The sequence below is a fragment of the Neolamprologus brichardi genome, chromosome 17 (assembly GCF_056152115.1).
Source record: "Neolamprologus brichardi isolate AB-2024 chromosome 17, ASM5615211v1, whole genome shotgun sequence".
NCBI lineage: Eukaryota > Metazoa > Chordata > Actinopteri > Cichliformes > Cichlidae > Neolamprologus > Neolamprologus brichardi.
This window is the reverse complement of record NC_142120.1, coordinates 6,582,216-6,595,421: the sequence shown is the minus strand read 5'-3', so window position 1 is coordinate 6,595,421 and position 13,206 is coordinate 6,582,216. Positions and strand designations below refer to the sequence as shown.

The following is a 13,206-nucleotide window of genomic DNA, read 5'->3' as shown; positions in this document are numbered from 1 at the left end:
GTGGTCACACAGGAAATCAGTTTGTTCTAATGGCCTTTACCCATATTTACCTCATCAACATTATGAATTGTGTCTGAATGATTGTGCACAATCATTGCACTTACGGTTCGCTGTAAAAATAAATAAATAAAACAAAAATGTCTCATCTTGTTTAGCGTTTCCGGCAAAATGTTTGACATTCAGTGAGTAGTCTGTATTTCCTCTAATGAATCCCTCCGCTGTCTGATTTCAGAGCCAAACTAGTCCTTTAGTGTCCAGTTGACCGTGTTCGTTAGCTTCTCCCACAAGCAGAACCAAGGGAATATAAACAGCAACAACACAGATTAGCTCCTCTGGACTCTCTTTTGTTTCTTGCTCGTTGAGATTGATTTGAATTGAGAGTGCAAAGTTTTGGAAAACTATCGATTCTGTTCACATGAATGTTGAGCACAGCTCCATTTGACTCCTTTTCTGTCTTTTTTTAAAGTGAGACAAACAACAACTTTAGATTGATCTTCAACATTTATTGTCTCTTTTTTTATTTCTGGAAAAGAAACACTGCAGGTAAACATCACTCCCCCCCAAAAGTCCAAGTGTTGCACAAGGAAACATTAAAAATATTTCTTTTCGACCTCATAAGTTATTTTCACGTTATATAAAATGTGCAGTTCACATTCACAAACAGAGTTTGAGGGTAGCACAATGGTCACTTAAAACGGTTTCCCACTGGGCTTCAAAATTCCTCTTTGCTACAGAAAAAAGAAATCAGCTCTTTGCATCTTTCTATAACCATTAGTAGTCTTAGGTAGAAAAAAACAACAGCAATGACAAGGTTCACAATACAGCAAATTCAGAAAACAAGACCTACAGTTGACTGAAGGGACTAAGCTGATCAAGTCTAAGAGCTTCCTGTACACACCAACGCTCTCCCACATATTTACAAATGCAGTGGAACCAAGACCATCACAGAGCACTTCCTGTCTTTAGAAAACCACTCTCAACAGGTCGTTATCGACACATGACAGTTGAACCTGAGTTGATGTGCAGTAGTTGGGTGGCACAATAGGATGAGAAAAATAAAATATATACTCATGTTTCCACATTCGTTTAAGAGAAAAAGGCTTAATGACAATAATAAAGAGCCTAAAGCACAGGTAGAAGGATGAACATTCAAAACACATACTGATGCACACGTCAGATGCTGAAGATCTGGTAGCATCAAAAACATTTACATGGAAAAGTAAAGTATGAAGGGAAAATAACCACTTATTAGAAAAGTTTTTCATTAATTAACAAATGCTAAACACCTAACCGAAGGAAAATATTCCAATACATTATTTAACATTGGAATATTTCGTTAATGGAATGTATAAGAGGGGAAAATGCACCATGCAAAGTTCAGGTAAACATCAATGACTGCTTCTTGGAGGAAAAGGTAGATTATTGTTGTCAGCTGCAAACACTGTGCAAGATAGCATGACAAATAGCACGTGTACATGTATGGTGACACAAAATAATTTTGAGTAATTTGCATGTATGTAGTCTTAGGAAGAATGAAGTGTGATGTTTCAATACTACACTCAGTTCCTACAAGTAAATCTTAACGATACAGCTAGGACACTATTAGCTTAACTTAGCTTAGTGTAGCATAGAAACAGCTAGCCCAGAAATTGACGTGTAAAGACAGACCTCAACTTTTAATATGCAAAAAAAAAAAAGAACACAGCAAAACTGGAATTTTTATACTCAAAATAATAATATATAGCATCAGTAAAGATCAGCAGTATTTGATTTTCTAGTCTCAGTGCTAAATTAAGCTAGATAGCTGCTAGCTGTAGTTTTATATGCACCATACACACAGGGATAACCAATATTCTTCTCATCCAGCTCAATTATCTGACATCATTCAGGACATTACTTATTAACAATTGACTTCTTTATACTTGTCACCCTCTTATTACATATTCCAGCTTTGCAGTCAACTTTTAAATACACCGGTTTAATTCCAAAACCCCAAACATCAACTATGGTGAAGGTAAATTATTTATTTAAGATGATGTTTAATTTTTCAAAACACATTTTTCTTCTAAAGCACATTTGTTTGCTCGCCTCAACAGCTTGGAGTGAAACGTGTCAGTTTTTTCCACCACTTTCCCCCCCCTATCTGCAAGTCAAAATTTCATCAAAATTATTCTAAATTTCAAGTTATGTATCTCAAAATTTCAATTTTCTACATACAAATAAAAATTTGGAGATTAAAAACCCAAAATTTTGAGATAACTTTAAAGTTTTTGAAGCACAAACTACTTCATATCTTCTGCAACTTCCTAAAACTAAAACTAAAAAATATGAAACAAATATGGAAAAAAGAGAAAATGATTTGGTTTCATGTATAGCCATTGGTATCGTTTCATTTTGTTCCCTTTCTTTGTGGCTGCTCTCATCCTTTGGGTCTTATGCCAAATGTCTGGAATAATATATAATCAATAATATATGCATGATCGTTGCACATTAACAAATAACATTATCACCAGTTCTCATTCAGTCTATATAAATTCAACAATAATTCAAACCATTGCACCATTGCTCATAATCCCAGGCCTACATTATGCTACTGCATGCACTGACACACAGTCCACTACATCCACTCACGGTAACACATTTTACCCAAACCCGTCCCCCTGAAGGCAACATCATCTGTATTTTGATGAAGCACCTAAAGCAAGAAACATGCAAAAACAAAACAATAAAACAAAAGCTTTCAGATTCAACCTTGATTGTACTTCATGATTTTTCTTTTTAAAACTACAGCTATGAATTATATCAATCCTCCCTGCTGCAGGGAATATTTGCTTCTTCATCGTACCATGGGTCTTCAGTGAGTTATATGGGTTGGCCTAAAGTGCAAATACACTGGTGTACAAGTCATTTAATCTCACGATAAGCCAGTTATTTATAACTTTAAGAGAATTGCCAAACCAAATCCCAAATTTAAAAATGTAAGGATTTTAAATTATATTAAAAAATATTTATTTTCCAAATCAGTAGATAGAAACCACTTACGACTTATGGCTTAGCCACGCTAGAGTAAAAATAGGACCGCAACCTCACTGCAACTAGGAGAGAAAAAAAAAAGATGGATAGTAGCCTGGAAATTGCAAGAAGTGGCGGCAACCAATTGACCACTCGGAGGCAAGTAACATAGACGTAAACATAGCCGCAGTTACATCGCCGTCCTGCAGCAACTGCACCGCTATTTATGGAGGTTTTCTGAATGTAAGTAGTTCATGTAAATGTTGCATGTTGACAGCAACAAATTTGCAACAGGTTTTATCAATGACTGCACACAAAATTCCCAACTTGCACCAGTTCAATCTGATGGCCGACTGAACCCTTCTTATTAGTGGTTCGTCAATATCTCGATGATTCAAAGTCAAGAAAACGGCTGATTGCTAGTGGTCACAGATGTTGTCCCCATCCTCAGAGCAACAATTTTAAAGGTAACAAGATCATTAACTTATTACATAGGGTCACAATCAGTTTGGTTGTGCCACGGTCCCCACCCAAAGTATTTCTTATCTTTCGTTAAGCTGAACTACGATTTTAGCTTCATATTTAATTGATAGAGAATAGCTAGAACAACAAAAGTCTAAATATCTAAGAATATAATTAAAATAAAATAATTAAAATAAAATAATTTAATAAAACGTTTAGTAGAACATGGCGACGTGTTACTGGATTAAATGACTTGTCACAGTGAACTTTTTTTTTGCTGTGCAGATGTGTTTGTTGTTCATAAAACACATCAGTCCTTCTGTCTCAACTTTCGATCGATAAAGGCTAAGATCCTTTAATGACTTTTTGGGAAATGTGGATAACCTCTTGTTCTGTGCCCATATCGACACTTCTTTAATTTCTTCGGCAAACTTGAAACAGTTCTTCAGCAAGTGAGTCCTTTAAAGCCACACTGTGGCAAAACGGAAAATGCAGCTGACATGTCAGCTTGGTCCATTTTCACGAGACAAAGGAGGTATTCTTTTTTTTTTTTTTAAATATATATAAACAAGTTAAATATACAATAGCCTACAAGAGAAGGAAGGATCAACTAAAGAAAGGGGAATAGTAGTAGGAGGAGCCCAGAATTGTTTAGCACAAGAGGAGGGAGGGAAAGAGCGAGAAAGCTCTTCTTCACTTCAGAAAAGCATTTGCTTATTTGAGTTTTGCCAGGCGAATTATTTCTTGACATTGTTTATTCACGACATGATTTAGTGACTTAAAATTATCTACGGTTTAAGCTTTCATGACTGTGGAGTCTCAATAAACTAACATGGCGATGCTGACTGTAGTTCCCCTGAGCTGATCAATCCTGAACTCCTACAGAGAAATGAAGCACCAACAAATTAATGTGCCACCTTCTAAGGAAGCAAATAAATAAGAAAACTAAAAGGGGGACTCTGAGTTCAGGACTAATCAATCCTGCTGAGTCTACAGACCTTTCTAATCACTGAACCATAGCATCGGTGGAATGCTCCTCAGGGCTGGCGGTTGCCGTACATGAGAGGTATGATGAAGACTGAGATGTCGTCTCCGGAGCCCAGGCGCTCATTGGTGATCCTCCAGCCTCTGTCTCTCAGAACACCTCGTGCTCGCATCACCAAATCCTGTGCTGCCATTGTGTACCTGGCCAATAGAAGACACAGCAATGAAGCCCTTGCTTTAATATTGTGATACGCTGTAGCTCATTTAATTTAATGGCACTCTCTTGAAACACAGAAGTTGCCAGAGCTCTATTGTGATTTTAGTATTTTGAAACTTTAGTTGTCTTGCAGTTTGACATCTGTGGATCTTATGCAGCAACAGGATATTTGAGCCTTTCTGCACTGATGCACCAAACTCTATAGTCTAACAGCGCATGGTGCTGAAAAGAAGAATGTAATTCTGAATAAAATACACAACACAGAGGCACAATTTACAAAATTCCTATTTATGTAGCAAAAACGAAATAACTAGACAAAGGAAATAAAACAAAGGAAAGTTCGAACCTGTGCAAGTCGTCAGGGTCGCAGTTAGCTAGAAAGGTGGTGACGGCTTCAGCCACCTCCTGGTTGGAAAGGACATCCCAGAGGCCATCAGTTCCCATCACAAGCACATCATCAGCTCCGTGTTCGTAATGCATCAGGTTATACACCTTCACCTGCATGATAAACAACAAAAGGGCCATCAGTTCAACTCAACTGATCCCTTTTATCGGTAGTAATATGGATGTTTTTTAAAGCTCATTATATCAAAGAGAAAGCTCTACCGAGGGTATCAGATGACCTTTTTAATTCTGCATTGCATAAAAAAGGGGGTTGGTTCTAAGGGAAGTGCTCTAGATCTTTAACATTCATACATTTCAAATTCAGTGTTCCCACGGCAACATTTCACTGTTACCGATTTTAGTTGTGGTGTTCCTCAAGGCTCGATCCTTGGTCCATTGTTAATTGCAGTTTGCGCTTTCTCACATGGACTGTTCTAACCTACATTTTCTTAAGTTATACTTTTCTTTTTAGTCCAGTGACCCCGAGACTGTTTTTATACTCTTAGTCCTAAAAGCATGGAAGAAAAGCCTGATGTTGCCAGCTCAGTAGTGGAGTTGGTTCATGACCAAATCCATTAAGTAATTGTAAGTGTTCTGATGCTTTTATAATAAATAAATGGATTTTAGTACAATCCAAATTGACATCGTTTCTTTCATCCATTGTACATAACCAGTGTATGAATGTGAGAGTGAATGAATAGTGGAATTGTAAAGCGCTTTGAGGGGTCCCGAAAAGCGCTATATAAATGCAATCCATTATTATTATTATTATTATTATTATTATTATAAGGCCATACAGGAAATTATTTGCTCCCGCTTTGATGACTGTTAGCTACAGCTAGCTATACATACTGTACATACTGCCTATATCACTCTGCTATGTCCAAAATCACATTGGCCAAGTATTATTTTTCACATTATTTTAAAACTCTGCTCATCCGTTAGCATTGAATAGCCCCGTACCATAAGACCCATGACCCCTTCATGTTACACGGGCGCTCTCTGAGATGCTTGAATGGTCGATATCCATAGCTGTCAGCTCGTGAGATCAAGTGATCAGACTTGCATCATCTGGCAACATCGTAGGTGTTTTATTGACATTCTTTTAAAATATTTAGCTGTGGTTTCTCATTGTTCTTTTTTTTTAAATTAAAAAAAAAGTAGTTCTTTTGTTTACATTTTTTATTCTTGTGAAGCAATTTGGGGCTTTGCTAATAGCAATTTATAGATGCCTTATTATAGTACTCAGTACGCCAACCACCACCCTGTTTGAATCGACTGCCTGGTCTGACTGCACACATCAACCTTTGTTGTTACTTTGCTCTTGTGTTCACAGCTGAAACACAGGATTGCTTCACCCTCCTGTCTTATTCACTACTCATTTCAAATTGATATGAAAAGCATAAAAAAGAATAGAGGAAGAATCTGCACTGCTGGATCTCATCACTATGGCTTTGAAGTGCAGAAAATATTCAACTATTTTCTAGAATCCTTTATGTATTCATCAGCAGGGGAAAAAAGCAGAAAAAAAGTAAACCATTAATTTCCATCTGCCCTGTAATTCAAAATAATACACTACACATCCATTAATAAATAAGAGATTCTATTATTATCCTTTTGAAAATCTTGCTTGTAGTTTTTTCCCCTTTCCAGTTTTGCTAATTGGCTTTTACACATTTATGTAATTAAAAAACAGTGAAACAAAACTGCAATTTTAATTAAGGCTGGTATACTATGACTAAGACAGATGAAATGATGAAATCTTTTCTGTCCAACACTTTACACACGATGACGCCTGACGCTTCTACGACTTAACGAATGTAATGCCGTTTCTTCCTTTACAGAGAACATCACGAGATACCCCTGAGAGGCTTTGTGGAGAGGTGAGAGATTTGTTTGTGAGAGAAAGAGGGAGAGATCCAGACAGAGGCTCTGAGTGCTGAGAGGAGTTAAGACTTCCATGTGAACCTGGTATGACCCCGGGAATTAATGAATTAAAGATCAAGCAGAGCGCCCGGGGAGGAAAAATGCAAAATTCTATAAGACAAACTGCATCAGGAGATGAAAGCGGTTTGAAACCAGCGCCAGACAGTCAGACAGGTGAGCTCAAGTTCGTCAGCAGCAGAGGACTTTTTTTTTTCCAGACAGAGAAGCAGAAAATTGCATCTCTAGTGACTGCAGTGCAGATATGACCGAGGCAGAAGTAGGTTAAGCCAACTGACTGACTTATTCCATCTGCACTAACTTATATTTCGTTTCATGACTGCTCCTGAGCTTTTCATGCACATACATGGAAAACCAAAAGACAACTGACGTGGCATCTAAAATATTGTAAATAGCATTAAATGAAGGAGATGGGGCGCGATGTGGTTTGCAGAGACAGTAGTTGCTGCATGCAGGACCATTTGTTAGAGTATGCATAAAAGACTACCAGCTATCAAGTTCATATAGGCTGGCACTGATCAGCTGATTTGCCAGGACTGCAGGCAAAGTTTATATAATTACAGTGCAGGATGCAGATTATGCTTTTTATTCTTTCAGTATCCGCCTGGACAAAAGCCACATGCTATATGTCAGACTTGTTTGCAAGAAGCCGTAAAGAGCTAATTTACAAAGCTGACTTCATAAATCCAAGATGAAGATGAAAACATAAAAAACACTCAAAATATTGTTGTTTTTTTATTTTACCCTGACATGTATACAGCTGGGCAATTCACACATTGCCATATGCTTTCACAGATTTTCTGCCAGCAGCTTCAATAGTTCAAGAAATTGAAATGATCGCAAGGAGGAGGAACCGGTGAGAGAGAAACTGAAGATTGGTCATGTACAGAGGGACGTAGGGGGACAACAGCAGTTTACATTAGGGATGCAGCGATACCGATACTGGTATCGGGTATCGGGGCCGATACTGTAAAATGTGTGTGCACTCATACTCGTAAAAGTTAACCGATACCAACTTATTTCATTAATCAGAGGGTGGCATGTCATTTCTGTTGTAGTTTTTTAGATTGGCCACTAGGGGGACATCCCACGCTAAACAGGCACAGGGTTAGGCGAGTGAGACTGGCGGCTCCAGATAAAAAAGAGAAACTGGAGGCTGCTGTAGCTAGGCTAAACAAAATGTCAGCAGTGTGGACCGGAACAGCCAACTTTAACTCAGGTTTTGGAAAAGCGATGAAAAATGTCAAGAGAAAATCCACAGGCAGTTAAAATAACAGAGGCTCTGACTCATTTTATCGCTCTGGATGACCAGCCAATGCCGGTCATGGAAAACATAGGATTGCACCGTCTTCTCAGCATACTCGAGCTGCGATATGAAATATAATAAATAAACAGAAGTGTTTATTTATTATTCTGAAAGCTCGGGACAGTGCCAATAGTTCAGTGGTATTTTGTTAAATTACAATGTGGAGACTCCGCAATAATTTAACAGAAGTGCTTATTTTTCACTTGAAATTTTTTTGTGGTCATTTTTATTAAGATTTTATTTTTTATCGGCAGAGAATAAAATAAAACCTGTCTTCCAATTCATTGCATTTGTGTGTGTGTGTGCGTGTGTGGTAGAAGTATCGGTTTTTGTACTCTGTATTGGCAAGTACTCAGATCCAAGTATCAGTATCGTATCAGTTTGAAAAAACTGGTATGGTTGCATCCCTAGTTTACATGAAATTACATACCATTACAGGGGTGGCTATAGGTGGAAATTTCTTTTCTACTTTTTTTAATCATCAAGTGTGAAGTGTTCCTTTCATTGTTTATTTATTTTTATTGTTTTTTAGCTTGAAAATGGATTTCTTTGTTTTTTTCTGTTTAAACGTGAATTATTAAAGATGTTTTCACTTTTTAAAAACTGCATTTCAAACTTTAAGTAGCAATTGTGTTAAATGTTAAATACACTGCTTAAAAAATAAATACATAAATAAAGGAACACTTCACGCTTGATGAGCCAATCATAGCAGTTCCTTGCACTGTGCGGTGTGACTTTTACTGGATGTAATAAAACTATGTTAAAAAAACAGCTAAACAGCCGACAATAGGCCGTTTAAAAAGTTTTGGACAGCAGAAGGTGAAGAGCTGGCTCATCCTCTGATGTTTGGAAACTAAGAACAAATCACATGCTAAGAGCCTTGCAAAGTTGTGTCTACACCACAAAGCAGCACAACTGATTCATTCAGCCGCCTGAAAACACACCGCAGACGGCAGTATAATTATTGCACTAAGTTCCAGAAAAACAACGCAACGGCTGCTAATCCAACGTCTGCTCAGATGTCCACGAAAGCATTTCCACCCACCTCACAGAGACACACTGAAAGCCCCAAAGCAGTCAAATTCTGTTTGACCAAAGATAAGCATCCACCAAACACGGTGAGTAGCGAATGCTCAAGATAATAATTAACACACTGGTGAAAATACGTGCAAAAAAATACCCTTGCAGAATTTTTTTTCCCAAACTGGCAAAATGTACCTGTGTGCAAAGCGTTGCGGGGAAAATTCATCACAGCTGCAATGATTGGAGGGAAAGGCTTTGTATTTTGCTTCTAAAAGATGAACCGCTTTATCTGTCTGAAAGCAAGGCTCTGTTTTCATGTTGCGTTACGTATTAGTGTGTCAGCAGGTCACTTTACCTCAGGGCAACAGGACAGGAACGGCTTGATAAAGATGTTGGAGTCATGAACTTTGAGGTCGTGGTCACCGAGTCCGCGGGTCACACCGATGGTGGCCAACACCCGTGCCTGGAAAACAAACTGGTTAGGGCTTTTTTTGTTTTTTTTAAAGCATTTAGCATCTCAGCCGGAGCTTGGGAGCCATTTATTTGGAAGAGGATCCGGCATAAAACTTCCACATCGATCATGTGGAGCTACTCGCCTCGGTGACCCGTTGTGGCAAGAGAGCAGCCGAAAGTATCTTCTCCCAGACACTGACATAAACAAAGCTTCACAACAAAGTTAATGCATAAGTTCAAGAAGTAAGATCTGTAATCACTCATCTGCCTGCTAGAATTATTTTTTTTACATCACTTCCTGTTTCTCACGCTGTCAGAACTCAGTACTGACATCATTACTCTCATCCAGCCATTTTTTCAATCAGCCTTTAAATCTCAGTGCTATTCTGTCATTCCACCTTTCAGACTCGCATTTGTGCAACCGGCCTCCTCCCCATCCATCTCTCCCCGGCATCTCTGAGCCATAACCCAAGCCTCCATCTGCACCACCAGCATAAACACAATGGGGGGGTCCTGTCCTAATTCTGCTTCTGCTGGTTTATCCGGGTCTAAACGCCAAAACGCTTTTATTCAAATTCTGTATCTCAATAAATCACGTTCACCCCCAAAATGATGTCTCCTTACTGAACCGAGTGACAGGAATCACATAAACATATGCTAACACTATTTTGGCGAGTGAATCTGGGAACATTCAATGACAGTCTTTTATAATACATCATTTACATCCAACCACCAACATATTAACAGGTGATATTTTAGATGCAAAAAACAAATTCCCACAAGTTTTCAGGAATAAAAATTATGAAGCTGTATTGTTTGGTTGTGTAGTCTTTTTGTTGCTTTGTTTGCAGCATGTTAAAGGGCAATGTGTATCTGAAGGAGGAAAGGTCTGGCCAATGAGACAGGAGGTACTTGCTTTGTACACAGCCAAACAAAAATCCATCTGTGCCCTTAAGAATTCATCCTGCTGCTGCCATCTATCATCAGTGCTGCGTATCAGCATCATCAATCATCAGTAATGACGAGCGAGTCGGTTTGAAATTTTCACCCTGCTGTTAACGTGCTTTTTGAGGGGCCGATGTAAGTGGGTGGCAGGCTGGTGATAGACGAGTGCGATAAAGCTTTCGTTTTTTTGGATGAATGGGCAAACGTACTGAAAAAAAAACAAGCATCTGGGGCCCGAATTTCTCTGTAAAACTACTGCTTTGCACGATGATGACATTATCAGGCAGCGGCACAACAAACAGCTTCAAAAATGGATTTGTTAAATACACGCTGGCCAAACAGCGGAAGGATATTTACGGCAAAAGCAACAGTGTCAAAAGTGCACTCAGACTAAACTAGTCTTTCAGTTATCGCATTCTTGTGCAACTGCCTTCCTCTCTCTCATCCCTGTGACGACGCTTTGTTGTGACCGCTCTTTGAATTCAGCAGCCATTCACTACTTCAGACGGACGACACTGCGTGTGTGTGTGTGTGTGCGCGCTGTGTGGTCGTCAGAAGATGCTTTCCTTTCTGGAGCTTCGCGTAACATCTCTCTCTGCATCAAATGGAATTGATTGAAAATATGAAACAAACGGACGTGACTGAGAATTTAAAGGCGTTTTTCCCCCCCTTTCTCCGCTGCAGTTTATTTGGTGGAGTATTTTCAGTCTCTCCTTCGCTCCTCTCCCCTGCTATCCCAGCGGGGATTAACTTCGCTTCTCAGAGAGACGACTGTCATCTCCCGAGTGGTGTGTGTCTGTCTGAATGTCTGTGTGTGTCTTAGATATAGGGTTGCCGCTGGAGTGAAATAGATGGACCGTCTCCCCTCTCTTCTAAGTGAGGGTGCGCACTGACACACGCGCATGCACTCACTTCAGAGAGTTCGCCCACTTTCTGGGAGGCTGGCAGGCTTGTAGTGTGTGTGTGTGTGTGTGTGTGTGTGTGTGTGTGTGTGTGTGTGTGTGTGTGTGTGTGTGTGTGTGTGTGTGTGTGTGTGAGACAGACTGACAATTTTGGAGCAAGTGATTTTTTCTCTGCACTTCTGAATTCTACAGTACAAACCACACAAGGGTTGGTGAAGACACACAAACTCAGTCAAACTTGCACTGACACACTCACACACACACTCTTACCTTTTTCCCTTCACCGTATATAAGAGGAAACTTGAGATCCTCATCCTCGATCGTCTTGTAAGCCCTGTGCATGAGAAAAGAAATGCAGATCAAGGCGATGAATTTTTCCCTTTTCCACCCCTTTTCTTTCATAGGCGCACTTTTTAAAGCGTGTATATGTTAATTATGTTTGACAGACACACACGAAAAGCATGCATACTTTCAAAAAGGAAAAAAAAGAGGGGATTTCTTCCCCATCTTAAATGCCATCTTGGTGTCTCAGTAGCTTATGGTGAATATTTTGCTCTACAGCAGATCCACAATAAACAGGTTCAACAGCCTCTTCCCTAACATGCGGTGTACTGAGTTACAGATGGACGCCAGGGACTGTAACGCAGACACTTCTACATCAAACAGTGGTCCAGTCAAACCTCATATAATCCAGGAAATATAAATCACACCACTTAGTGTGCAATAGTTTCAACAATTGCCCCTTAAGCCATTTATACATCAATTCTATTCACGGTGGACACAATGGCAAAAAATGTCCCCCTAACATAAGCAGATTTATGTGTGATGGCTGGTCACCTCAGCAGAAAAGAACAAGAGGTAGCAAAGAGATAATTCTGTGTTTGATCTACTTCATACAAAGTGCAACAAAGAGCCCAGCTGCTGATAAAGCAACATCCCACACATGGGCACAACTTATACTTTGGGACTCTTATCGGTTCATGATACAAGCACTTGACAGGGCATCCAAAAAGCAATAATTTGACATAAAACTGTTAGTCCTCTATAAATTTATTGTAACATAAGACTTAAATGTGCATACAGTGCATTCATAATTTTTATGGACAGGATTTATAGGCGCAGCCAAGTGGCGGAGGGCTTTCACTTCAGTGGCCTCAGAATCTCATCTCTGCTTTTTGCGGATGATGTGGTTCTGTTGGCTTCATCGGGTGAGGGCCTCCAGCTCGCACTGGAACGGTTCGCAGCCGAGTGTGAAGCAGCGGGAATGAGGATCAGCACCTCCAAATCTGAGGCCATGGTTCTCAGCTGGAAAAGGGTGGAGTGCCCACTCCGGGTCAGGGATGAGTTCCTGCCCCAAGTGGAGGAGTTCAAGTATCTCGGGGTCTTGTTCGCGAGTGATGGGAGAAGGGAGCTGGAGATCGACAGACGGATTGGGGCTGCAGCTGCAGTGATGCGGACGCTGCACCGGTCCGTCGTGGTGCAGAGGGAGCTGAGTGTAAAAGCGAAGCTCTCAATTTACCGGTCGATCTACGTCCCTACCCTCACCTATGGTCACGAGCTGTGGGTAGTGACCG

The 13,206-nt window shown here is 39.7% G+C and overlaps 1 protein-coding gene across 1 annotated transcript in view; it reads right to left on the bottom strand.

Annotated features, from left to right (window-relative positions):
- Window positions 1–1,731: 1,731 nt before the first annotated feature.
- LOC102796506 (protein phosphatase 1H-like) overlaps window positions 1,732–13,206 on the bottom strand; it is a 37,231-nt gene continuing 25,756 nt past the window's right edge. Inside the window, exons 7-10 of the mRNA XM_006780572.3 lie at window positions 11,903–11,966; window positions 9,688–9,795; window positions 5,022–5,173; window positions 1,732–4,659 (exon numbers count right to left, since the gene is read on the bottom strand). Of these exons, the coding sequence (XP_006780635.1) occupies window positions 4,512–4,659; window positions 5,022–5,173; window positions 9,688–9,795; window positions 11,903–11,966 (472 nt within the window). The 3' untranslated portion in view covers window positions 1,732–4,511. The remainder of the gene's footprint in view (window positions 4,660–5,021; window positions 5,174–9,687; window positions 9,796–11,902; window positions 11,967–13,206) is intronic.